A 23,305-nucleotide genomic window follows, 5' to 3' on the forward strand; every position below is an offset into this window, starting at 1 on the left:
CCATACGACCCAGCAATCCCACTACTGGGCATATACCCTGAGAAAACCATAATTCAAAAAGAGTCATGTACCACAATGTTCAGTGCAGCTCTATTTACAATAGCCAGGACATGGAAGCAACCTAAGTGTCCATCAACAGATGAATGGATAAAGAAGATGTGGCACACATATACAATGGAATATTACTCAGCCATAAAATGAAATGAAACTGAGTTATTTGTAGTGAGGTGAATGGACCTAGAGTCTGTCATACAGAGTGAAGTAAGTCCGAAAGAGAAAAACAAATACCGTATGCTAACACATGTATGTGGAATCAAAGAAAAAAAATGGTCACGAAGAACCTAGGAGCAAGACGGGAATAAAGACGCAGACCTGCTAGAGAATGGACTTGAGGACACGTGGAGGGTGAAGGGTAAGCTGGGACAAAGTGAGAGAGCGGCATGGACTTATATACACTACCACATGTAAAATAGATAGCTAGTGGGAAGCAGCCGCATAGCACAGGGAGATCAGCTCAGTGCTTTGTGACCACCTAGAGGGTGGGAGGGAGGGAGACACAAGAGGGAAGAGATATGGGGATATATGTATACGTATAATGGATTCACTTTGTTATAAAGTGGAAACTAACACACCATTGTAAAGCAATTATACTACAATAAAGATGTTAGTAAATAATGATTGAATGAATGAATGAGTGAATGAACCAAGAAAAAAAAACTACAATGAGATATCATCTCACACCAGTCAGAATGGCCATCATGAAAAAATCTGCAAATAGTAAATGCTGGAGAGGGTGTGGAGAAAAGGGAACCCTCTTGCACTGTTGGTGGGAACTTAAATTGATACAGCCACTATGGAGGTTCCTTAAAAAACTAAAAATAGAGCTACCATATGTCACAGCAATCCCACTACTGGACATATACCCTGAGAAAACCATAATTCAAAAAGAGTCATGTACCACAATGTTCCTTTCAGCACTATTCACAATAGCCAGGACATGGAAACAACCTAAATGTCCATCAGCAGAGGAATGGATAAAGAATATGTGGTACATATATAGAATAGAATATTACTCAGCCATAAAAAGAAATGAAATTGAGTTATTTGTAGTGAGGTGGATGGACCTAGAGTCTGTCATACAGAGTGAAGTTAAGTTAGAAAGAGAAAAACAAATATCGTATGCTAACATGTATATATGGAATCCAAAAAAAAAAAAAGTACTGAAGAACCTAGGGGCAGGACAGGAATAAAGATGCAGACGTAGAGAATGGACTTGAGGACACAGGGAGGGGGAAGGGGAAGCTGGGACGAAGTGAGAGAGTGGCATGGACTTATATATACTAGCAAATGTAAAATAGATAGCTAGTGGGAAGCGGCCTCATAGCACAGGGAGATCATATGTATATGTACAGCTGATTCACTTTGTTATACAGCAGAAACTAACACAACATTGTTAAGCAACTATACTCCAATAAAGATGTTTAAAAAAAAACAAAAAACTAAAGAAAAAAGAAAGTAAAGTTTACAACCACTGCCAGATATGTGATGGTTCTTTCTTTAAATTGCAATTTCCAGTGCCCTGTGCCTGAAAAAGGAAATGGTCAAGTCACAGACTTTTGTTAATCTAGAGCATTCGACTCCTGGTTTATAGAGGAAGTCTATTTCACATATGCGTCAGTGAACTCATCTTCAGTGTAGTTTACTGTTCACTTTTGAATGGAAATAAAGTGTTCCTCAACGATGTGTTTATTTGGATAAAAAGGGAATTAGACAGAGTCTCCTCTGGGAATTTAAAATAACACACAGAGTTATAAATGTCAGTGTTTTTATCAGTTTTTTTAGATAAGGTGGGTATTATTTGGGTAGGAAGCTAAAAGAAACACATTTGAACCCAGGAGATAAATCTTGGCAAATAAGAAGTTGAAAATAAAGGAAGTATAAACCTTAAGCTTCCTACAACTCAGGAACTGCATTTTAAGTTTTATTTTATTTCTTTTTATTTAAAATCAGTTAGCCACAAGGGCTACCTTACAAGCACAGGTGTAGAAAGAAGGTGGCTCTGATGTTCTGTTTTCACCAGGGACCTTTTTGCATTAAATTTAACGTCCCTCCATTGCAGCTTGTCACACCGGCCTCCCACATCTCACGCTGTACTGGTAGCTTCATCTGATCCTGTGGGCCAGCGACCGCCTGGCAGTTGTGTCCCTCCCTTTCCCGCGCACTGGTCCCTCCAGGAAGGATGCAGGACCTTTCTTGCTGTATCCAAGTGGTGGGTCCCATCCTCCTTCCAGGGAAAAGAACAGACTGGCTTTATTTTTTATTTTTTAATTCTTTACACAGTTTTTTTTCTATAAATTAATTTTATTTATTTATTTATTTATGGCTGCATTGGTTCTACTGCAGCACCAATGATGTTTTACTGCACTTAGTTGTTTCCTTCGTGTGTGTCCCTCTGTGGACTGTAAGCCCTCTCAACTAGCCCCACACGATGGCTTGGCCTCCCCTGTCAGGAAGATGTGTGCACTAGACAGCTTTGTCCTCAGGCCAGTGGGGCTTTGAGTTGAGACTAAATTGTAAACAAAATTGATGGTTTATCCCAAGTATGTCTTCAGTGGAAAGAAGAATTACGTCTAGGTTATGTTTTTCTGACAACTACAGTTCTTAGTCTGACTTCTTTAGCTAACTAGCCATTAAAAGAGGGAAGGAAAGGAAGGAAAGAAAATTCCTTCTATTTGTCTTTGTTTTCTTTACGTCACTGAATTAATCCCATTAGTCATCTTTGCCACCCACCAAATTTGGACACATTCTTCCTAGACAATAAACGAGCAAATTGATCTTACTTGTGATGTGAAATAAATATTGTTTGTTTTATGAGCTGATAATGGGGTATTTAACACTTTGGCAGTGTTGACAAGTGATAGAATATGAAAAGATAATTCACTTGGTTTTCCTCTCTGCCCTTGGTGACATTAAAAAACAGTCTTGTTTCCTGTTTTACCTGAGTTCTGTATATAACACTCTCAGTAAAGAGCAGTGGAAATGGTTCTTCATGAAAGCAAACATTCGGACAAATTGTCATTTGTATTGAACATACAGGATTCTCTTTTTTTTTTCCTTTTTTTTAAAGTTTCCAAGAGAAACCATAGTGCTTGGACTCCACGGAAGACTGTTACTGTCTAGTTTTTTGTGTATTTTACCGTGTGTGTGACTGTCCCACGTTGCAGCCCATCCTATTGCCATGGCTGCTGACTTGTCGAGGATGCCCTGAGAGTTTACTAGAAAGTAAACACACACTCTTCAACTTCCTTAACAGAAGAATCACTGTGAGTCCAGCATCATGACGATGTTCACTGGTGGTGTTGGTTGTGATGTGATTTATCAAGTGAGGTTTAACACCTTAGGTTTGTCTTATTTATTTATTTTTTTGTGTGTGTGTTTGTTTATTTATGGCTTGTTGGGTCTTCGTTGCTGTGCGTGGGCTTTCCCTAGTTGCGGCGAGTGGGGGCTACTCTTTGTTGCGGTGCGTGGGCTTCTCATTGTGGTGGCTTCTCTTGTTGCGGAGCACGGGCTCTGGGCGCATGGGCGTCAGTAGTTGTGGCACGCGGGCTCAGTAGTTGTGGCTCGTGGGCTCAGTAGTTGTGGCTCGTGGCCTCTAGAGCGCAGACTCAGTAGTTGTGGCCCATGGGCTTAGTTGCTCTGCAGCATGTGGGATCTTCCCAGACCAGGGCTCAAACCCATGTCCCCTGCATTGGCAGACGGATTCTTAACCTCTGCACCACCAGGGAAGCCCCTTAGGTTTGTCTTTATTTTTAGTTTGATCTTCAGAAAAACTGGTTAAATTTGTTACAGTATTAATCTGAATACATGCTCTGTAAACTTGCTTTTTGGTCATCACATAACATTTGTGGCAGTAAGATAAGTAGCGAGGTGATAGTAGAGTCCACAGCAGTTAACACTGGCCTGCAGCATAAAAAGAAATAAGGAGGTCATACTCCCTAGGAGCATGACGCTGGTGCCATGTATATGGATGTTGAAAGGCTGTGACGTCCTCGGCCTCCTAACGAAGGAAACAGCATCTGTGTTTCTTCTGCAGAAGCTCAGTGGGGTAGTACCGAGACCTCTGCTTGTCACATGGGATCTGAGTTGTGGTCATTGCCACCAGGCAGCCCCGCAGGTGCTCCGCCACCCCCTTCCCTGTGTCTTCACACACCCTCACCCAGGCAGCCCTCACCTGGTTACCTCTCCTGGGAAGCCTTCCCTGTCTCCAGAGGGTCCTCCCTCGGGGTATCGTATGACACCCTTTTCTTTTGCAGTAGACCTCTCGGCCTTCTTGTCTCAGACTGGATTCCCAGTCCCCTGCCCCGTGCCTGGCCTGTCATAGGTGTTGAGTAAAAACAGCGAAATGAACCAAATGGACCTAGATATGGGTTTTAAGGTCTTTCCCAAATCCACTAGCCTTGCACATCTATTTTGTATAGGTATGTTTTTAGTTTGGTTTAACCTTAATAGCCTCAAGCAGGACTTTGAATTTGGCAGAACAGAGTTCTAATGTTAGTATGTCTATCTGTAAAGTGTAAGGTTCTGAATACACACAGAAGTCTTGTGCTATGGTTCTTAACTTAGCAGTTAAAATAATATTACTGGATCATATTTTTCAAATTAACTTGAAAGAAAAGGCTGGGCACGTATGACCTCTTTTATCCATCCTGCTATATCAGGACCTTCGCAGTTGAGCCCAGTGGTACCCGACGCTCTGCCCCACCCCTGCCCTCTTGCTTTCTTGAGCCTCTTCTTGCTGACTCTCACTCTGTGTCTAGCTTGCCTCTGTCTCTCCATGTCTCCTAATTGTTATTTCTAGGTTACCATACCTGTAGTCTTTTGGCTTAAAATATTACTATTGCAAATTTGTCTTCTTGGTGGATTGTCCCTTTTAATCATTGTGTGATGTCCCTCTCTATCCCTGATAATTTTCTTTGCTCTAAAGCCTTCTTCATCTGATAGTAATTTCAACCATATTTATATTAATGTTACATGATGGTTTTTTCCCCCAGCCTTTTACTTTCATCCTACGTGTATCTTTATATTTGAAGTGAATTTCTTGTAGACAGCATAACAATGGACCATATTTTTTAATCCACTCTGCTAATCTGTCTTGTAATTGCTTTGTTTAGACCATATACACTTAATGTAATTATTGATATATTAGGACTTAAGTCTCCCTTTTTATTTCTCGTTTTCTCTGTGTTCTCTGTTTTTCATTTCTCTGGGTTTTTCTTTTTTTCCTGGCATTATGTGGGTTGCTTGAACATTTTTTAGAATTTCATTTTAATTTATTTATAATATTTTTGTGTTGTTATAGTTATGTTATTGGTTGCTCTAGGCATTACATTTTATATGCATAACTTATCAGTTTATGGGGTCAACATTTTGCCAGTTTGTGTGAAGTGTAGGAACCTTGCCTCTTATGTCCCTTTACTGTCCTCATTTATATGACTGTCTTAAATATTTCCTCTGCATACATTTAGAACCATATCAGACAGTGTTATAATTCTTGCTTCAACTCCAAATATAATTTCAAAAACGCAACAGGAGTAGGAAAGCCTGTTGTATTTACCTGTTTCTTTCCATTTTTATTTCTTCTTCCTCACACCTCTTGAGGTTCTGTTCATTGGGTTTTTTTGGTCTGTTTTTTTCTTTGTTGTTTATATTTGGTAATTTCTATTATTTTAGCTTCACGTTCACTGATCCTTTTCTCTGTCCCCTTCATTCTGCTGTTGAGCCCATCCAGTGAGTTTTTTTTAATTTTCATTATTTTATTTCCTAGTTATAAAATTTCTGTTTAAAAAATTCTGTATCTTTGCCAAGACTTTCTGTTTCTTTGCTGAGACTTTCTATTCTTTCATTTGTCTCACTGTGCATTTGTAACTGTTACTGCAGCATGTTTGTAATGGCTGCTTTTGAATCTTTGTCAGGTAATTCTAACATCTGCATCATCTTAACATTGTCATCTAGTCACTGTGTTTTTTCATTCAAGTGAGACTTTTCCTGGTTCTTAGTGTAACAAGTGGTTTTAGATGGTAACCTGTACATGTTAGGTATTATGATACGAGATCCTGGATCTTATTTAAACCAGTTTTAGGTGGCTTTGTCTGACACTGCTCTGAGAAGAGGCGTTGGGAGGGTGGGCGGCTTCTTACTACCAGGTGGAGGGAGGCGTCAGGATACCCTTTGTTACTGCTTCCCGCGAGGCTGCCACTCACCGCAGTGGAGGATGGTGGGAGGGCCGGGTGGTGCTGAAAGTACTGGCTCTGCTGGGCCTACTGGACTCTGCTCCAAGGGGCGGGGACTGAGGCTTGGTTACAGGAGTGAGCTGTCTCCCCTGTGCTGGGGGTGTGCGGGTGAATGCCTCGTCTCTCACCAGCCCAGCTGGCCTGCACAGACTCCTCATCACAGCCTGTCGAGGGGCATGTCTGGGCCCCACTTGTGCTTTGCCTGCTGTATGTGGCAGTAGGTCACAGTTTTTCTGTGATATTTGCCAAGAGTAGAGCAGTGATTTCCTAGAAGTTTTCTGTCTCACTGGGCTGCCCCTTCCCTGTCCTTCCTTTCGAGGGTGCTTTTGTCTGCACCCATTGCTGTTTCTAGGCTGCAGAAAGGAAGCTCAGGAACTTACTGCTGTGTCTCTCCTTGGGTCCCAGCTGGACAGCCTCCTCCTCTCCCCTTTCAGCTTCTTCTGTTTCGTTTCTGTACAGCCTCAGGCATTCCCTTGTGTCTAATGGGAGAAATAGGGGAAAGTGTGTCTACTCCGTCCTCCCGTTAACCTTCCTGTTAGCAGCGCTGCCTGTGTGAGGAGTGAGCATTAGACAGTCTGAGGGGAACCAGGAGCACATTGTCCTATAGCCACTTGAATGTGGGCCCTTTCAGTGACTGTGGTCCATTGGGTAGTGAAGGTGGAGTTCCTCTGGTGTCCGGGGTCATGTTTTCTGAAAGATGAGAGCTGTGAAGTGTCCGAAGGTCTTTCTTGTGACATTCACTTCAGTGTCGGGCAGCTCTGTGCCCCACCCCCCCCTCCACCCCCCCGCCCAAGTATTTTCCCCGAGGGGCCCTGAGGCCACCGTCCAGCAGCCTGGGAGGCCCCCGGGGAGCTCCAGCTCAGGCACTGCCGCCCCTTCCATCCCCACTCCTGACACAAGACTTGCTCAGAAGAGCAGAGCCAGATGCACTGGCAGCTGCTCGAGGGCTTGTGTCCTTAGCCAGCAAGTCATTGCCCTTTGTGATTTAGCAAGAAGGTGAGGGGAATCCAGCATTGCAGATAAACTTGTATTTGTATTTCTTTCCCTTTCCAGGCAAAAGCTTATTATCCCAGATGGAAGTTGCCCTGTTATTCTGAATACTTACTTTTGTCAGAAAGTTGTTGCCAAAGAAGATTCAGAAACAACACATGAAGTGCACAGTCGGGACACACCCCTTCCAAGAAGAAGCATCATTTTGGCCCAGATGTTTAGATTTAAGAGCCTAACAAATAACTCACCTGAAAACCAGGTAAACTATCACTGACTTAGAGGTTTTTTGCTTTGTAGTAATACTGTGTTTCAAGGCTTTGGAATTTATAGAGGTGATTACCTTTGGTCCTTTCCAAATATTCAGCAACTATGTATGTAATCTTTAATTTATTAAAATATGAGTTTCCTTTTTTTTCTCATCTCATAATTGCCTAAGAATTTTATTTAAGCCTCTTTTATTCATTAAAAAAATCATGTTTTTCTTTTTCATAACATCTGTATCCCTTGGGATAAAAAGAGCTGCATAAGCTTGAGGTTATACACTGGAGATTTGCTCTTTGGAATTTTAGTGGCTCCGAGCCGTGGTCATCCACCAAGATGAACTTGGGGAACCACTAAACTTCACTTGCGGTGGGCACCAAGGGCACCCCCGGGACCACTCGGGCTCCAAGTGTCTGACGTCAGTGCGCCTGCCTCAGGGTCGCCTAGTTATCCCAGGCAGCGCGGAGCGGAATACCGAGGCTGACGGTGTGAGGGGACATCGGAAAGAGAAGGAAAGGGACTTTGAACTGCTTTGTAGGTGTGGAGTTGGGCGGGAGCTGCCTCTGGCTATCAGAGCGTGTGTCTGCAGAGGATTATGTGAAAAGGAGGGCTGTCGGATCCATTTAATTTAACAGGTGTAAAATACAGCTCAAAGTGCATTGCTGCTTTTAAGGTACAGTTTTAAACAGCTGTGTGATGTTAAATTCATGAGGTGTGTCTTCGTCTCACGTCAGTGCTAGGGCAGCGGCAGTGGAGCTTAGCGGTTAAGCGTGTGGACTTTGGAGCTAGGCGCCTAGCTCGGATCCTCCCTCAGCCACTTGCTGCTGTGTGACCTTGGGTAAGACACTGAACTCCTGTCTCAACATTCTCATCTGTAAAACAGTGGTAACAGTGCAGCCTGCCTCCTTGGGTTGTGAGGTTAAATGCGTTTGTTACACAGCACCGTATGTAAAGAAAAGTGCTGCAATGTAGGAAGCACGGAGCACTCTAGAGGTCGTGTAATCGTATTAAGATATTTACTGGGATCATAAAGGTGTTTCCTGTTGTTCACAGGAGTGTGCAAAGTGCTGGCACTGCATAATAACCCTAGTCATTCTTTTATTTTGTTTTGTAGTTTGTGCTGTTGAGATTGTTACCTCATAAAAGAAATTTTTTAACTACCGTAGGTATTTTAATAGCAGTACTTTGTCCATGTTTTCAGATCCCCGAGATGGGCCATGTTCCTGCCGCTCCCCTGTTCCGCAACTCACCAGGCCTCCTCGGCCACGTTGGTGACCCGCGGATGGGAGCCCCGCGCCACGGGCGTGCGTCTGTCCTCGGCGTTCCTTGAGTGTCCGGCAGTCCCACCCGATGCTTAGGGTTCCCCAGGCACGTCGGGATTTGGTATGTAGCGTGCCCTCGCGGGTCAGACTGGACTTGTTCCCTTTGCGTGTCTTGCCAGGTTATGTGTGGTGGTCACACCACCGTGGGCACAGACTGGACCCTCAGGCACGAACGGGCAGAGCTGGGCTTCCCGGCCCGAGCTCCCCTGAGGGATTCTCTGCTGGATGCAGTCGAAAGCCAAGGAGTTGCCACCTGGTCGGGAGCCGGGGTCCGAGTGGTGGTGCAGAGAGTTTACTCTCTTCGCTGCAGGTGTCAGCAGGCAGATGGCACAGACCCACCTGGAGTTCGGTGAGTGACGAGACAGGTGCAGGTGCCCAGACTCACCTGGAGAAAGTGGAGGCTCTTCTCAGAGCAATTTCTTCACTGTATTCACCATGGACACGGGTTGTATTTGTTTGGTTGGTTTTTTTTCCTTACTGAAACAGTTAGTCGCATTTACTTTTACCTTTAATAGTTCATGTTACTGAAAGTAACACAAGCACAATTGGTTTTGTTATAAGAAAGCCAAGGCATGGTTACGTACTTAAAAAGACCACTGCAGTAGCTATCAAGTTTTATGTCTTAAAAACCTGAATAAGTAAATGGCAGCTGGTAAATCTGTGACTCCCAGATGGTGCTGTCGAGTCTGCATCAGAGCTCTTGGCAGAACTTCTGCTGTGATGCAGACATTTTTTTACCGCCCTAACCAGTGAGGTGACCACTGACCATGTAGGAAATATGGCTGGTGGGACCGAGGAGCTACATTTTAAATTTTATTTAAGTTTAATTAACTTTAAAGTCTATGTGGATAGTGGCTGCCTTGGTACACAGGATGGCTAGGTAGCTACGAAAGCAAGGGCAAACCTGTGATTCAAAGTACTTTGCTCCAACAAATTGTGGGAATGGCATCTTTTCTACTGAGACTTAGGCTTCTCCTGGTTTTGTGTGTTTTCAAATAGCTATAGACACATCGTTGACTGAGAGTTTATTTATTTATGTCAGACTCTTCTGAGGTTATCTTTCTATGTTAAATTGCTTTCAAAGCAGTAAGACAGATTTATAACAGAATAGAAATGAAAAGAAGCATAGCTGCCAGTTCATCAGACAATCATTTTGTCTCTCTACTATTAGGAGAACACATGTGGAAGAAGTAGTACTTCACAGTCATCCTGTCCTTACAGTGCCTTCTGATATTTTTCAGAAAGAGCAGGCAGGGAACACTGCTCTCTTAACCGTGAGTCCTCTTCCAGTGGACAGCAACTTGGTCTAAAGTACCATGAATTTGAAAAAGTCCCTTCAGGTGTGGAGTCAGAGAATGTTGCTTTTGGAATTAGAGAAAAAATTTATTTTTATTTTGTTTGGAATATGTGTGTGTGTGAAACCATTATATCCATCTTTATTTAGGTTTTAACACGACTTGTAGCTGTCGACTAGTTTTGTGCTAGACTTAAATCTGTGTAAATCTAAATAGGATTACCTGAGACAGTTATAGGTTAGACAGAAGTGTTGTCTTGCTTAGCTTGTTTCACGGCCTGTAGCCGTGCTAGGCTCTGAGGAGGGAATACCGAGGGAGCAGGGTGCGCCGAGCACGGCTCCGGGGAGGCGGGCACAGCAGGAGCTGAGGCGGCAGGGAGGGGCTCGCAGAGCTGGCGCCGAGCATCGTGCTCCTCAGAGGCCGTCCTGCAGCTCTGCGGTGGCACCTGTTTTACTTGTTGAGCAAAGAGAAGAAATTGGAAGGTAAGCTGCTGCCGGTGGTCGGCATGTGAGTGCTTTGGGTTTGTGCCTTGTAATACACCCGGGACATATCGAATGGGACTGTGCTTGTGGTGGATTGAAGGCAGGGCAGGCGTACCTCAAAAGTAAGAAAACAGCGTTGAGTTATTCAGATGGAATGCGCCTGCATCGTGGTGGGGGGCTTCTCGTTGCACACGTGAGGCTGTAAACGGGCTGGAGGGCCTTAGCGCCACTTCACGGGTGAGGAAACGGGACCTCAGAGAGGTTCCTATTGCTGATAGTCATACAGGTGGATGAAAGAAAAACATCATGAGGTATAGAATCCCCAAATGACAGTATTGTAGAGAATACGGGAGCTAAAAGAAAGGGAAGAATGTTGAGTTAGAACCAAGCTGTGTTTAGAATACAGCTGACCCAGGGGTCAAGTCATCCTGGAAAGCCACTGCAGGAGCTGTGCATGAAAGGGAACTTTTGGACAGAGGCCATAGCGTTTGGCCTTGGGTTTGAGACAGGGCTTCTGAGATGTCTTTGGGGTACAAAAAGGTCTTATTGTATAACTGATCATTAGTTTTTTCTAGATTCATTTGCTATGATAATGATCAGGGTCTCCAGTTTACAAATCACATTAAGGTAGAAGTAACATTACACTTAGCACCCTAGCGATTCTTTGCTGGTGTGTATAAGGCATCTCCTCGGAGAGTCCCTCAGCAGCATGTGTCCTGGTGTGGACCTTTACACCTGCACGTGCAACACGGTGCAAGAGGAGACACCATCGGAAGACTTAGGCGTATCGCCTAGGTCACCCTTTTCTACTTGAATTCTGCCTGTAACTTCCTGCCCGTCGGTAACTTGGGGCAGCTGTGCAGTGCACAGAGCCAGTCTTGTCCAGAGGCCCGAGCACAGCGAGTGCGGGAGGGAGGTTGCACGGTGAGGGCTGCTCTCCGGCCGTCCCCTGCGCTTCCTCACCTGCTTTACCCCAAGGACCTCTCTAGCCAGCAGTGAGCTGAAGACTACTCTGATCACTGTGTGTTTTCTGCAGTCAGAAATTGCCGTGTCAGAATCAATTAAGGTCTGTGCAAAGGGAGACAGCGCTGTCTTATGAGACTCTGCTGCCACGGTGATTCTCCCTGCCTGCCCGGAGCAGGCCAGGTGCCTCCCGAGGAAGCTGTGGTGACTTTTCTGTCTAACTTGGCACCTTGATCGTATCATCCTAGTGCTCTAGCCTTGTCACTTTATGAGATCAGTAAGAGCTTATCTTCTGGCAGACAGCCCAGTTTTTGTCAGCCTTGAAATCCAAAGAAATTTATTTGAAGCCTGCCAGTCCTGAAGAGGGTCAGATAGATTCTGTCAAAAGGTTCATATTCTCTGAACTGTGAAACATTATCAGAAACACACTTCAGGTTCCAGAAATATAATGAGTAGGAGTCTCGGGTCCGTTGTTCTTCTGGATGACGTCCTTTAACTCAAGCTATTAAAGAAAACATTTCTACTTGGTTTCTCAAGGTGTTGTAGGTCAGCGTAACCAACACGAACTGAAGTTTTCTAAACTCCTAAATCAAAGGTAACAAAAAATCAGTCCAGAGGACACTCCCTAAACGGTAAGCAAGGCAGTCTATTCAGAGCCAAAACACACCTTTATCTAGGTCCACTGCATATTGGATGAATATTATATAAATGCATGACTAATAAGACCATAGGCTTTTTTAGCCCAAAGGGAGCACTGGTTTATACTGGAGGAAACTGGGGCCAAGAAAAAGTAAGTGGACTCCCTAGTGACTCCCTCCCTCCTGGCAGAGTGGAATCTAGACCGAACTGCCTAGCTCCCGGTCCATGGTGATCGCCATTAAACATTGCCTTTTTTCCTCCCTTTCTGTGAAACCTTCACTTCCTTTCTCCTTGAGATATTTAACTTAGGGACAAATAATTTAATTTTATCCCTCAGAGACGCACATTCTTTGTAGCCTGTCATCGCAGAAATACTTATTATGGGAGAGTTAGTCTTTTGTAAGGGCGTTGAATTCATAGAAATGGTCATGCATTTGGACAAAAGCCTGGAGGGGACAGAACCTTCTTATTTAACTATTTTCTAGTTATCTTGCACTTCAGTTTTATGGAAATTCATTGAGCTGAACTCAGGGGAAAAAAGCACATTTTCCTTCCTCTATACCTTGATGTTTTTCTCTTTTCATCTTTTGACCCTTCCTTTAGTCTGTTGTCTTGTATTTCTTCTTCTTTTCACTAAGGAAAAAAAAAAAAAAAATCCACTGTTGCCCTGGGCCAGATTCTGGGTCTTCATGGTTGACAAAAGCAGGCATCATTCTGTGCTCATGGGGCATAGTCTGGTGAGGGAGTCCCACACAAAACGATTGGAAACAAATACATTTATGGTTTTAAGTTGTGGTCAGGGCTCTGGTAAGGAAAAAGTGGGGTACTATGAGAGACCAGCGGAGAAGGGAAAGAATTTCCTTTGTGGATTCAAGCGCAGGGGTTCTAAGGCAGTACTATTTAAGTGACACTTGAAAGCTAAGCGGATGTTAGGTGAAAAGCAGATGAAATAGAGGCAGTGCCCTTGAGAGCTCCAAACAGGAGGGAGATGGTGGAGTGGCCAGCGTGCGTGGGCCATGGGCAGGAGCCAGCCCCAAACAAGGTGTACCCATCTGACAGACACTTCAGCTGTGGGATGGAAAATGGTTTGGGGAAGAGGGGATGTGGGGCAGGGCCCCAGTGGAAGCAGAGAGGCCCGGGAAGAGGCTGCTGCTGCATCCAGCACAGCCCAGGCTCCACGTGTCACGCGGCAGCACGGCAAAATGGAGGAATGTTTCTGATGTGTGTGGTGACTTGGTAAAGGATTGAGTGGGGGTAGGGGGGAAGGAAATATGAAGAATGATCCTCAGTTTGAGTGCTTGGTCGAGTGATGGGCCATTTACTGAGGTGAGAAAACCGGTCTGGAGGGAAGCTTGAGGATTCAGTTTGGGGCCTGTTTAGTTTGAGATCCTGTGAGACGTGCAAGAAGGATGTCAGATGAAGAATCTGGATATACAGATCTCACATTCAGAGGAGATTTTAGGTTGGAAATAAATACTGGGGGGTTTTCAGCCTACAGCTGGTCGGTCTGTATATTTGTACGTGCATTCGTTTTGTTGGCTAATTTGAAGAGGTTACGTTTCTCCGTGGTGCTAAGTCCCAAAGGCCCTGGAGGGCCTGTAGTGAGAGGCAGATGCCCCAGCCCTCCTCCCTTTACCGCCTTCACAGCTGTTCTGTCCCAGCTGGAAACTGTCTAAAGCTAGGGCAGTGGATGAGATCACATTAGGGAAAATCGTAGACACAAAAGAAAGAAGAAATGTAGCGTCAAGATCTGAGGTCCTGTAGCATTAGAGAATGGGTAGAAGAGGGACCACGGGGGAGCCTGGAGAGGAAGGGCTAGTCGTGGTAGGCACTCAGCATGGTGGGATGCCATGTGTGGTAGAGGGCAGCTGACGGGGTGCCTCAGAGAAACCTAATAAGGTGACGGATGAAGCCGTGTGAAGTTCCTGGGTGACTTTAGGCACAGGAATCGCTGGGGGTGGAGGTGGAAGCTAGCTCCCTGGGCATGCAGGAGTGGGTGGGGGGTGGGGAGTGTGGACAGGTTTTGACAGCAAAGTTTTGTTGACGCAGAAGGGAGTGAGAATTTAACAGCACAGCAGAACTACAGTGCAGGCATTCTGTCTCTTGCTTCCAATATTGGGACCATCTATCTTTCTTCTTCTTTTTTTTTAATTGAAGTATAGTTGATTTACAGTGGTGTTAGTTTCAGGTATACAGCACAGTGATTCAGTTTTGTATATATATGTGTATATATATATATATATATATATTCTTTTCCATAGTCTTTTCTATTATGGTTTATTACAAGATACTGACTATAGTTCCCTGTGCTCTACAGTAGGTCCTTGTTGTTTATCTGTTTTCTCTAACGGTGTGTATCTGTTAATCCCAAATTCCTAATCTGTCCCTCCCCCGCTTTCCCCTTTGGTAGCCATAAATTTGCTTTGTACGTCTCTTTGTTTCTGTTTTGTAAATAAGTTCATTTGTATCATTTTTTTTAGATTTCAGTACAACCAGTGTTCATAGCGGCACTACTTACAATAGTCAAGAGTTGGAAGCAACCTAAATGTCTGTCAACAGACGAATGGATAAAGAAGGTGTGGTGCATGTATACACAATGGAATATTACTCAGCCATAAAATAGAGTGAAATATTGCTATTTGCAGCCACATGGATGGACCTAGAGAATATCATACTAAGTGAAGTAAGCCAGACAGAGAAAGGCAAATACCATTTGTCTTTTGAAAATGCGTCAAGGTGGAGGCAGGGCGCCAGTGGAAAGAGCAGAAGGTCTAGATTCAGACTAGTCTGGGTTCAGACGCTGACCCCCACGTAGCAGGGAGACTTGGAGCAAACTGTGCTTCCTTATTTGTGAAATTGGAATTATAATACTGTCCATAATACAGGGTCACGATGAGGATTAAATGAGATCACATATGTAAAGCATTTACCACGATGCTTCCCATATACTAATAGCACTCAGAGGGTGGCTCACTAGCTCTTGAAAAGCAAGCGTGAATACTTTAAAATTGTAAAATACTGATAAACAACATTGTACAGTAATAGAAACCTAACATAAGCAAAGAAAAGCCATCTAGTTACGAATCAGCATTTGTGTTAGTTTTGTGTCTGTTGTCTGGCTGCAGGGGAAGCTTGATTAAAGTGGTCTTACTTCCCGTTCACCCTACTCATCAGCAAGGAGTTGATGCTCATTTACTTTAGAAAACAAACATTTATGTGTATTCATATGTGAACTGTGACCCCTGCCTCTCCGTGACGGAAGTATAGAAGTTCCTCTGTAATAAACACATTTCCAACAATTGCCCGAGTGCCGCGTCCCGTGTTGGATGGTGCTGTTAACTACAGCTGGTCTCGTTTTGTCTTTCATCTAGAGCAGCTAAAGACACCGCAGACCGCTGATGGTGGAAATGCAGACTGAGGGACTAACAGGTAGCTGGGGGAGGGGGACGACTCGAGCCCTCTGTCTGTGTGTGTCTCCAGCTTGCCAGGGCTCTGTTGGAAAGGAAAGTCGCCAGCTGTGTGCTCACCAGCCAGCTCTCCAGCTCTTAGGAACTTTCACTTTCTTCCTGTTACCTGGTTGGATGATATGCTGGATTCATGTCTCTCTTGTGTGTGTATCAGGATGGAATGGCATATGGTGCTCTTCCTCCAGAACAGCAGTTCAGACATGTCAGCAGTGGAAGAGCCCAAAGGGAGGACGGCAGTTCCTGCTCATCAGAGGCACACAGGCTGCCCCACCTGCTCTTCTTTTGTGTCTGCCGCACCCACCAGACTGTGCAGTGATTGTATTGATTGACCCGCTCAGCATCACATTTCACAAGGTTGTTACTGTTAGTTGTACTTTACTTCTTCATATTGTAGAAAAATTGGAATCACTCCTCTTCAGTGATTTGGGTATTTTTATCCTGATGCAAAGGTATATAAGAGGAGAGCATCATTTTTTTAACGTGTCCTCATAAATGATGCCATAGCCCGGCCCGTTCCTTAGGTTTTTCTTAAGGTTTTTCTAGTTAGTCACCAACTCTGGGTTCATGAGTCTTAAATAAACCCTTTAATCTCAGCTTCCCAGCCCTTAACTTTTGCTTATTTCCTCTCTAAAGCACCTCTTGGTGGTCTTTGTGATATCCCAAGGTCATTCAGCCCCATTTTCTTCTCAATCCTGTCTTAGCGCTGGTAATTCTACTGATTGACATCCAGATCTTTTACGTTCTTTGCCATTCCTCCTATTCACATTCTCAATTACTGTGAAGGGTAAAAATAGCATCAGGTCCATGGAATTACAGTTCTAGTCCTTGCCGCTCTGTAATGCGTACACAAACAGGTGTCAAAATTGGAAGTTGACTGAAAAGAAGCTGAAGGAATCTATCTTACTTCTACCTCTTTTTTAAAGAGCTTTATCAATACATAATTCACATGTGGTAAAAATTCACCCTTTTAAAGTGTACAGGTCGACAGTTTTGATTATGTTTACAGAGTTGTTCAATCATGACCATATTCTAATGTTAGAACATTTTTGTGACCTCAAAAAGAAACTCCATACCAATTGGCTGCTGACTCCCCTTCTCCATGGCAACCACTACTCTGCTTTCTGTCTCTGTGGGTTTATCTGTTTTGGAATAGTGCTGCTGTGAACATTTGTGTCCAAGTTTTTTCTGTGGATGTACTTTTTCAGTTTTCTTGAGTATATATCTAGGTGTGGAATTGCTGGGTCATATGGTAACTCCTTTCTTTTTTAATTCTTTGAGGAATTAAAGTGTTTTGCAAAGAAACTGCACCATTTTACATTCCCACCAGCAATGCATGAGGGCTCCAGTTTCTCCACATCCTCTCAACACTTGTGACTGTCTTTTTTATTCTAGCCATCCTAGTGGCTATGAAGTAGTATCGCATTGTGGCTGTGATTTACATTTCCCTAAGGATTAACGATGTTGAGCATCTTCTCCTGTGCTTCTTGGCCATTTGCATACTTCTTTGGAGAAATGCCTGTTTAAGTCCTTTGCCCATTTTCTTCATTGAGTTATTTGTCCTTTTTTGTTGAATTATAAGAGTTCTTTATTCTCAAATATATGAGATGTGAGTCTCATGTATATGATTTGCAAATACAAGTCTTATATCTTATATATGATTTGCAAACATTAATTCTGTAGTGGGTGTTTTTTTTTCACTTTTTTTTTTTTACAGTGTTCTTTGAAACACAAAGGTTTATAATTTTGGTGATGTCCAATTTATCTTTTTGTTCGTTTGGTTGCTTGTGCTGTTGGTGTTTTGGTGTCATATCCAAGAAACTGTTGCCTAATCCAAGGTTATGAATATTTACTCCTGTATTTTCTTCAAAGAGTTTTATAGTTGTTATGCTTACATTTAGGTCTGTAATCCATTTGAGTAATTTCTGTGTATGATGTAAGGCGGGGGTCCAGCCTCATTTTTACATGTGTCTATCCAGTTGTCCTAGCACTGTTTGCTAAAATGACTACTCTTTCTCCATGGAATTTTCTTGGCACCCTTGTCAAAACTCAGTTGACCATACATGTAAGTGTTTTGACTCTCGGTTCTCCTCCACTGCTCTGTCTGCATGTCTTTATGCCGGCACCACGGGGATCTTAATTATCAACACTACACCTTTATAGTGTGTTTGGAAATCAGGGAGTGTGAGTCCTCTGACTGTATTTTTTCCAAGATTATGTTCGGAATTGTGAGTCTTTTATATTAACACATGAATTTTAGAATCAGCTTGTTAATTTTTCTTTATTTTGCAGGAAATCAACTGGGTTTTTGATAGAGATTGTGTTCGATGTGTACCTCAATTTGAAGAGAATTGCTGTCTTACCAGTACTTAGTCTTTGGATCCATAAACATGGGATGTCTTCTCATTTAATTAGATCTTTAATTTCTTTCATCAGTGCTTTGTAGCTTTCAGCCTGAAAGTCTTGCATTTCTTTTGTTAAATTTATGCCTATTTTCTTTTTTTATACTATTGTAAATGCAGTTGCTTCCTTAATTTCACTTCTGATTGTTTATTGCTAACGTGTAGATATGCAAGTGATTTTTATATATTGGCCTGTGTTCTAAAGTCTTGTTGAATTTGCTGTATTCGCTCTCATAGTTTTTTAGTGGATTCCTTAGGATTTTTCGCACATAAAATCATGCAGTCTTCGAATAAAGATAGTTTTACTTCTTCATTTCCAAACTGGTTGTATCTTATTTCTTTCTCTTTCTTAATTGTCCTGGAAGCGCTTTTAATTGTCTTGAGGCAGAAAAATAGAAATGGCTATTTGAAGCTGTGGTGTTTTCACAGTAGCTCATCCTCTTACTCATTTCCCTCAGTCTCTTGAGGTCCTGTGCAGACTTCACTACCATCTTACACCACTTGCCTTGTGAAGTCTCTCTTGATTTCCCCCGTAGAAATAGTCTCTTCTTCAACGTGGTAGGATGAAAAAAACCAAATTTTTGGAAGCAGACGAACTTGGGTTTGAATCTGAACTCTTCTACCTGCTAGCTATATGTTCTTGGCTAAAGATAGGTAGGCAGGTAGATAGGTAATCTTAACTCTCTTCATTTTTGTAACAGCCCCATGCAGTTAGCACCGTCACTGTCAGCCTTGTATGGTTGTTTTGAAGATTCAATGAGAAAACATTTATAAAATGCTTGATGCCGAGGAGACACTCTTAACACGATTTGCTTTTTGACTTAAATTATGGTCATTTGTATTGTGGTTAGTTACAGAGGTGTCAGTCTTTAAGGTTGTCGGCTCCTTGCAGGTAAGGATTACGTGTAGGAGTATTTATTACTGCATCTTGTGCAAATATTGTGCCTATTATATATCCCTAAATATATTTCAGTTTGATGTATTTCTTTTTGGTATTTATGGTGGTTTGTCTTTGTGTATCATTTCTCCCCTTCTAGATGAAACAAAATGGATCCATTTTCCTACCCTTTATCTCTTCTTTAAGCTTTTATCATTTTATTGGTCTGGTATCAGGTTACAGCTAGCTGATTGAAATTTGAAAGGTTTCAGAGTAGAATCAGAGCTGTGGATAATCTGAAAGCAGTATGTTCATGTTCTTTAAACACTGTATAATACCAACCCCTATCATTGATCCTTTGCTTATGAGATTATTTAATGCATATTTAATGAGCTTATTGATAGTATGAAATATCAGTGAAAGTGCCCTTGTTCTTTTTTTATGTATTAAACCAGTGATACACTTGAAAAAATCAAAAGGAATGGCAACAGCCTAGTGATGTGAGTACAGAAAATTATGAAAATAAAATTTTCATAACAGCATGAAGATAGCAAGAGTAATTTTCCAGATTCACAGCCAGATGACTATGCTGTGTGTATCCATAGTTCTAAGTTTGCATCTTAATCTGGCCTTGGTGATTTTCCAGCACCTGTTATCCATCAAGATCAAGAATGGTTTCAAGGTGGCCCTATATAAAAAGCATGGAATTTTCTGCCTGTTCCTGACCTCCTTTCCCTGGAAACTTTTGTTCCTAAAAGCATCTGAAGACCTCTCATGGTCTGCACCGCCACCCTCCCGTGCCTGCAGCTGTGACCTGGAGCAGTACTGTGGTCACACTAGAACTTTCCTATGAGCCAGGTTGCGGCTCTGCTGTGTGCTCTGAGATGAGAGCACAGAGCAGAGCCACGGGAGACAGAGTGACAGCCCGTAGCTTGCGGGGGGCTGGGGTAGGCAGCCACATGCAAGCACTGAGCACCAGGTGCCTCTGCAGCCAGAGACGCACAGGCGGGTGAGGTCAAGAGTGAGAGCCAGCCGGGCTGCCGCAGCTCGCTGCCCGGTTCTCCCTGTTCACGTCTGTCACGCGGACCTGTTCCGCCCCGCCTCCCGGCTGCTGCTGGACCCAGAGCGCTCGGGGCAGCCAGCTGGCAGTCTTGGCAGGCTTACCCTCGTTGTGCTCGTTGCTTGGCCCTGAAGTTCTAGTTAGCTTGAGCCCAATCAGCCCCACGTGCCACAGAAAACTGCAGCAGACATATCCTCCAAAACCATTCTTCGGAAGAGAGAGACACTGTGATATATGAACAGGGACCCTTGTTTCTTCCAGACCAGTTGGCCTGGCAGTGATATCAATGTTCTGAACCTTCACGTTTATTTGCACAGATACAAAAAGAGAGGGACAGATGCAAGGGCATCTAGACAGGTGCTTGTCGTATAGTGAGGATAATGGCCAGGTGTTGTGCATTCTCTAGTACTTGTCAGTGCTTTCAAAATCAGCCCATACGTACCGTTTTTGAATGTCACTTCTCCCGTTTAACCGTCTGAGGTCAAGGACTGTGACTCATCTGGTTTTGGTACAGGACCACGAAGGTAGCGGCCACGTAGCAGTACGTGTGGATGGGGAAAAGGAGTGGCGGGTGGGGACCTGAGGACATAGCGTGTGGTTGTGTCCCGCTCTTTACTCAGGACTCACCAGGCTGTGGGGAGGTACCACATGTGCTGTCATTCCTCTAAGGAGACCGACAGGGAGAGGCGGGTGCGGTCAGAATCGCCAGGAACACTGTGCTTTACGAAAGACAGAAGGTGAGACGCCTGGACTCCGGGCCCCTGCAGGGTGGTCAGTCAGTGTAAAGGAGCAGGCAGAGGGCAAAGAAGAAGGGCCCTTAGGGAGGAGGCAAGGGGGGAATAAGAGCTGCTCTAGAGCGGGAATGTTCATAAAGAGAAAAAAAGAATCCAGTTGAGAATGACTGAAAGGTTTCAAAGCATTTGTTAACAATTCTTGGCAGTGCTAAGAGAAATCAAGAAGAAATCAAGCAGCCACAGGTAGAAGATGAAAGGATGAAAACGGTATTTAACCAAATGAAACTTAATTAGCTGAGGAGGAAGGGACCCATGATTTGAATTAAGGAAAGAAGAAGGTCTGCGTTGTGCAGGGAAAGCTGACGGGGTCAGGTGTCCCTGGTCTGGAGTAGCTCTGATTGTCTCACAGATGCTCTGTGGGGTCCTCGGCTGTGTCCTGGCCTGTCCTTCCTCTCTCTGCTGTGGAATCTGATTGCAGGTGTCAGAAGTTCCTGCAGGAGGGGACGAGCAGAGAGGACCAGGCTGGTTAAATGTTGGGGAGTGGAAAGAGAAGAGCGAAATAAACGCCAAATTTCCCGATGTCTCACCACTTACACAGCCTTTTGGAAAACTAAGAGGCGGCTTAGGGCTTCCCTGGTGGCGCCAGTGGTTGAGAGTCCGCCTGCCGATGCAGGGGACGCGGGTTCGTGCCCCGGTCCGGGAAGATCCCACATGCCGCGGAGAGGCTGGGCCCGTGAGCCGTGGCCGCTGAGCCTGCGCGTCCGGAGCCTGTGCTCCGCGACGGGAGAGGCCACAGCGGTGAGAGGCCCGCGTACCGCAAAAAAAAAAGAGGCAGCTTTGCACCTCGAGTCTTTACCCACAAATAAGGGACATGGGAACACTGGCTGTGCAGGAGAACCACAGACATTCTTGGAAGGCCTGTCTTTCTGTGAGCTGTAGAAAAGTGGAAAACTGCAATGACGGCAGAGATACCAGAAAAAGTTATCTTTAAATCTTTTGCAAGCAAGTAATTCCAATTTTTATTCTGCTCATTAAGGCATCATCTTCTCTTCAGAAAAGATGGGAATGAGAGATTTCCTACGATGATGTACTTTGCACCAGGGTTACTGCGTTTTTGGTAGCAAGTACCTTCATCGTGGTAGACTATCTGCCAGTGTTCGTTTATGTTTAAATTTTGAATTTCTTCCAGGTGCTTCCTAAAGAAGAGTATCTTCTGTTTTGGAGGGTGAGTGGAAAGTAGGGGAGAGACTGACCCAAGGATTGAGGTGCAGCAATGAAGCCCCATCCCAGGGGGCTCTCTGCCTTTTTTTCCTGGCCATGTGACATCTGCAACTCTCCTGTCCCTTCTGGTTGGAGAGAGCATGCTCAGTTAACATTTAGTAAAAACAACACAAAGAGTGCATATTGGCCTAGGGACATGCATAAATGCCCCTGTAATAAACAGACTACCTGGAAGTGTACATGAGGAGAGGCTGTTTCCATCACTGCCTGGGGAGGAATTTGACATTGTGGGACCGGTACCCTGAATGCCTTTTCGAACAGGTGGATTTTGGGTGTGCACATCACCTTTTCTTTGAAAAGTTTTTTTGATTAAGGTGAAATTCACATAACATAAAAGTAACCATTTTAAAGTGTACAACTCAGTGATGTTTAGTACATTCACAGTGTTGTGCAACCACTATTTCTGTTTAGTTCCAACACATTTTTCATAACGCAGATGGAAACCCTGCACCCGTCAGCAGTCCCTCCCTGTAAACCTCCCCAACCCGGCCAGACCCTGGCAACTGCAGGTCTGCTTTCTGTCGCTACATCTCTACCTGTTCTGGACATTCATGCAAATGGAGTCATACAGTGTGTGGACTTTTGTGTCTGGTGTCTTTCACTCAGCATCATGTTTTCAGAGTTTGTCCATGATGGAGCCTTTGTCCGTGCTTCTTTCCTTTTTATGGCTGAATAATATTCTATTGTATAGATATGTCAAATTTCATTTATCCATTCATCAGCTGATGGGCATTTGGGTTGTTTCCACTTTGGGCTATTATGAATGATGCTGCTGTGAACATCTTTCTAGAAGTCTTTCTGTGAACACGTTTTCATTTTTCTTGGGTATGTCCCTAGGAGTGGAATTGCTGGGTTATATGGTAATTCTATGTTTAACTTTTTGAGGAACCACCAGAATATTCTCTGCAGCAGGTGCACCATTTCATATTCCCTCCAGCTACGTATCAGGGCTGCAATTTCTCCACGTCCTCCCTGACACTGGTTATTTTCTTTCTTTTAATAACAACTGTTTTAACTAGTGTGAAGAGATATTTTTACTTCTTCCTTTCCAATGTATTTGTCATTTGGTTCTCATTCTTACCTAATTGCTCTGGGTAGAATTTCCAGTACAACGTTAAACGCAGATAGCAAGGCAAGGTATCTTCATCTTGTTCCTGTTCTTAGGGGAACTTCATCTTGCGCCACTGAGTCTGAATTTGTTTGTGGATTTTTCACGTGTGTCCCGTGTCAGGTTGAGGAAGTTCC

General features: G+C 43.9%; 1 protein-coding gene and 1 long non-coding RNA gene across 10 annotated transcripts in view; one reads left to right on the forward strand and one right to left on the reverse strand.

Annotated features, from left to right (window-relative positions):
• Positions 1-23,305, forward strand: part of LOC102996303 (scaffold protein involved in DNA repair) — a 313,877-nt gene that overhangs the window by 243,051 nt on the left and 47,521 nt on the right. For 2 of the 8 annotated variants that reach the window (XM_028500283.2, XM_028500286.2), the window contains exons 9-10: positions 7,344-7,539; positions 8,983-9,212. In XM_028500283.2, coding sequence (XP_028356084.1) covers positions 7,344-7,539; positions 8,983-9,212 — 426 coding nt within the window. Of the gene's footprint in view, positions 1-7,343; positions 7,540-8,742; positions 8,963-8,982; positions 9,213-10,034; positions 10,138-14,722; positions 14,819-15,613; positions 15,672-15,863; positions 16,064-17,998; positions 19,298-23,305 lie in introns of those variants that run through there. The other 6 variants (XR_003683329.2, XR_003683330.2, XR_008619449.1 and 3 more) reach the window with 6 other exon arrangements.
• Positions 10,151-23,305, reverse strand: part of LOC129392830 (uncharacterized) — a 54,472-nt gene continuing 41,317 nt past the window's right edge. Inside the window, exons 2-3 of one of the 2 annotated variants that reach the window (XR_008619451.1) lie at positions 12,805-12,875; positions 10,151-10,911 (exon numbers count right to left, since the gene is read on the reverse strand). This is a non-coding gene — a long non-coding RNA (uncharacterized lncRNA). Of the gene's footprint in view, positions 10,994-12,804; positions 12,876-23,305 lie in introns of both variants that reach the window. The other variant, XR_008619450.1, reaches the window with a different exon arrangement.

This window comes from Physeter macrocephalus, chromosome 15 (assembly GCF_002837175.3).
Source record: "Physeter macrocephalus isolate SW-GA chromosome 15, ASM283717v5, whole genome shotgun sequence".
Lineage (NCBI taxonomy): Eukaryota > Metazoa > Chordata > Mammalia > Artiodactyla > Physeteridae > Physeter > Physeter macrocephalus.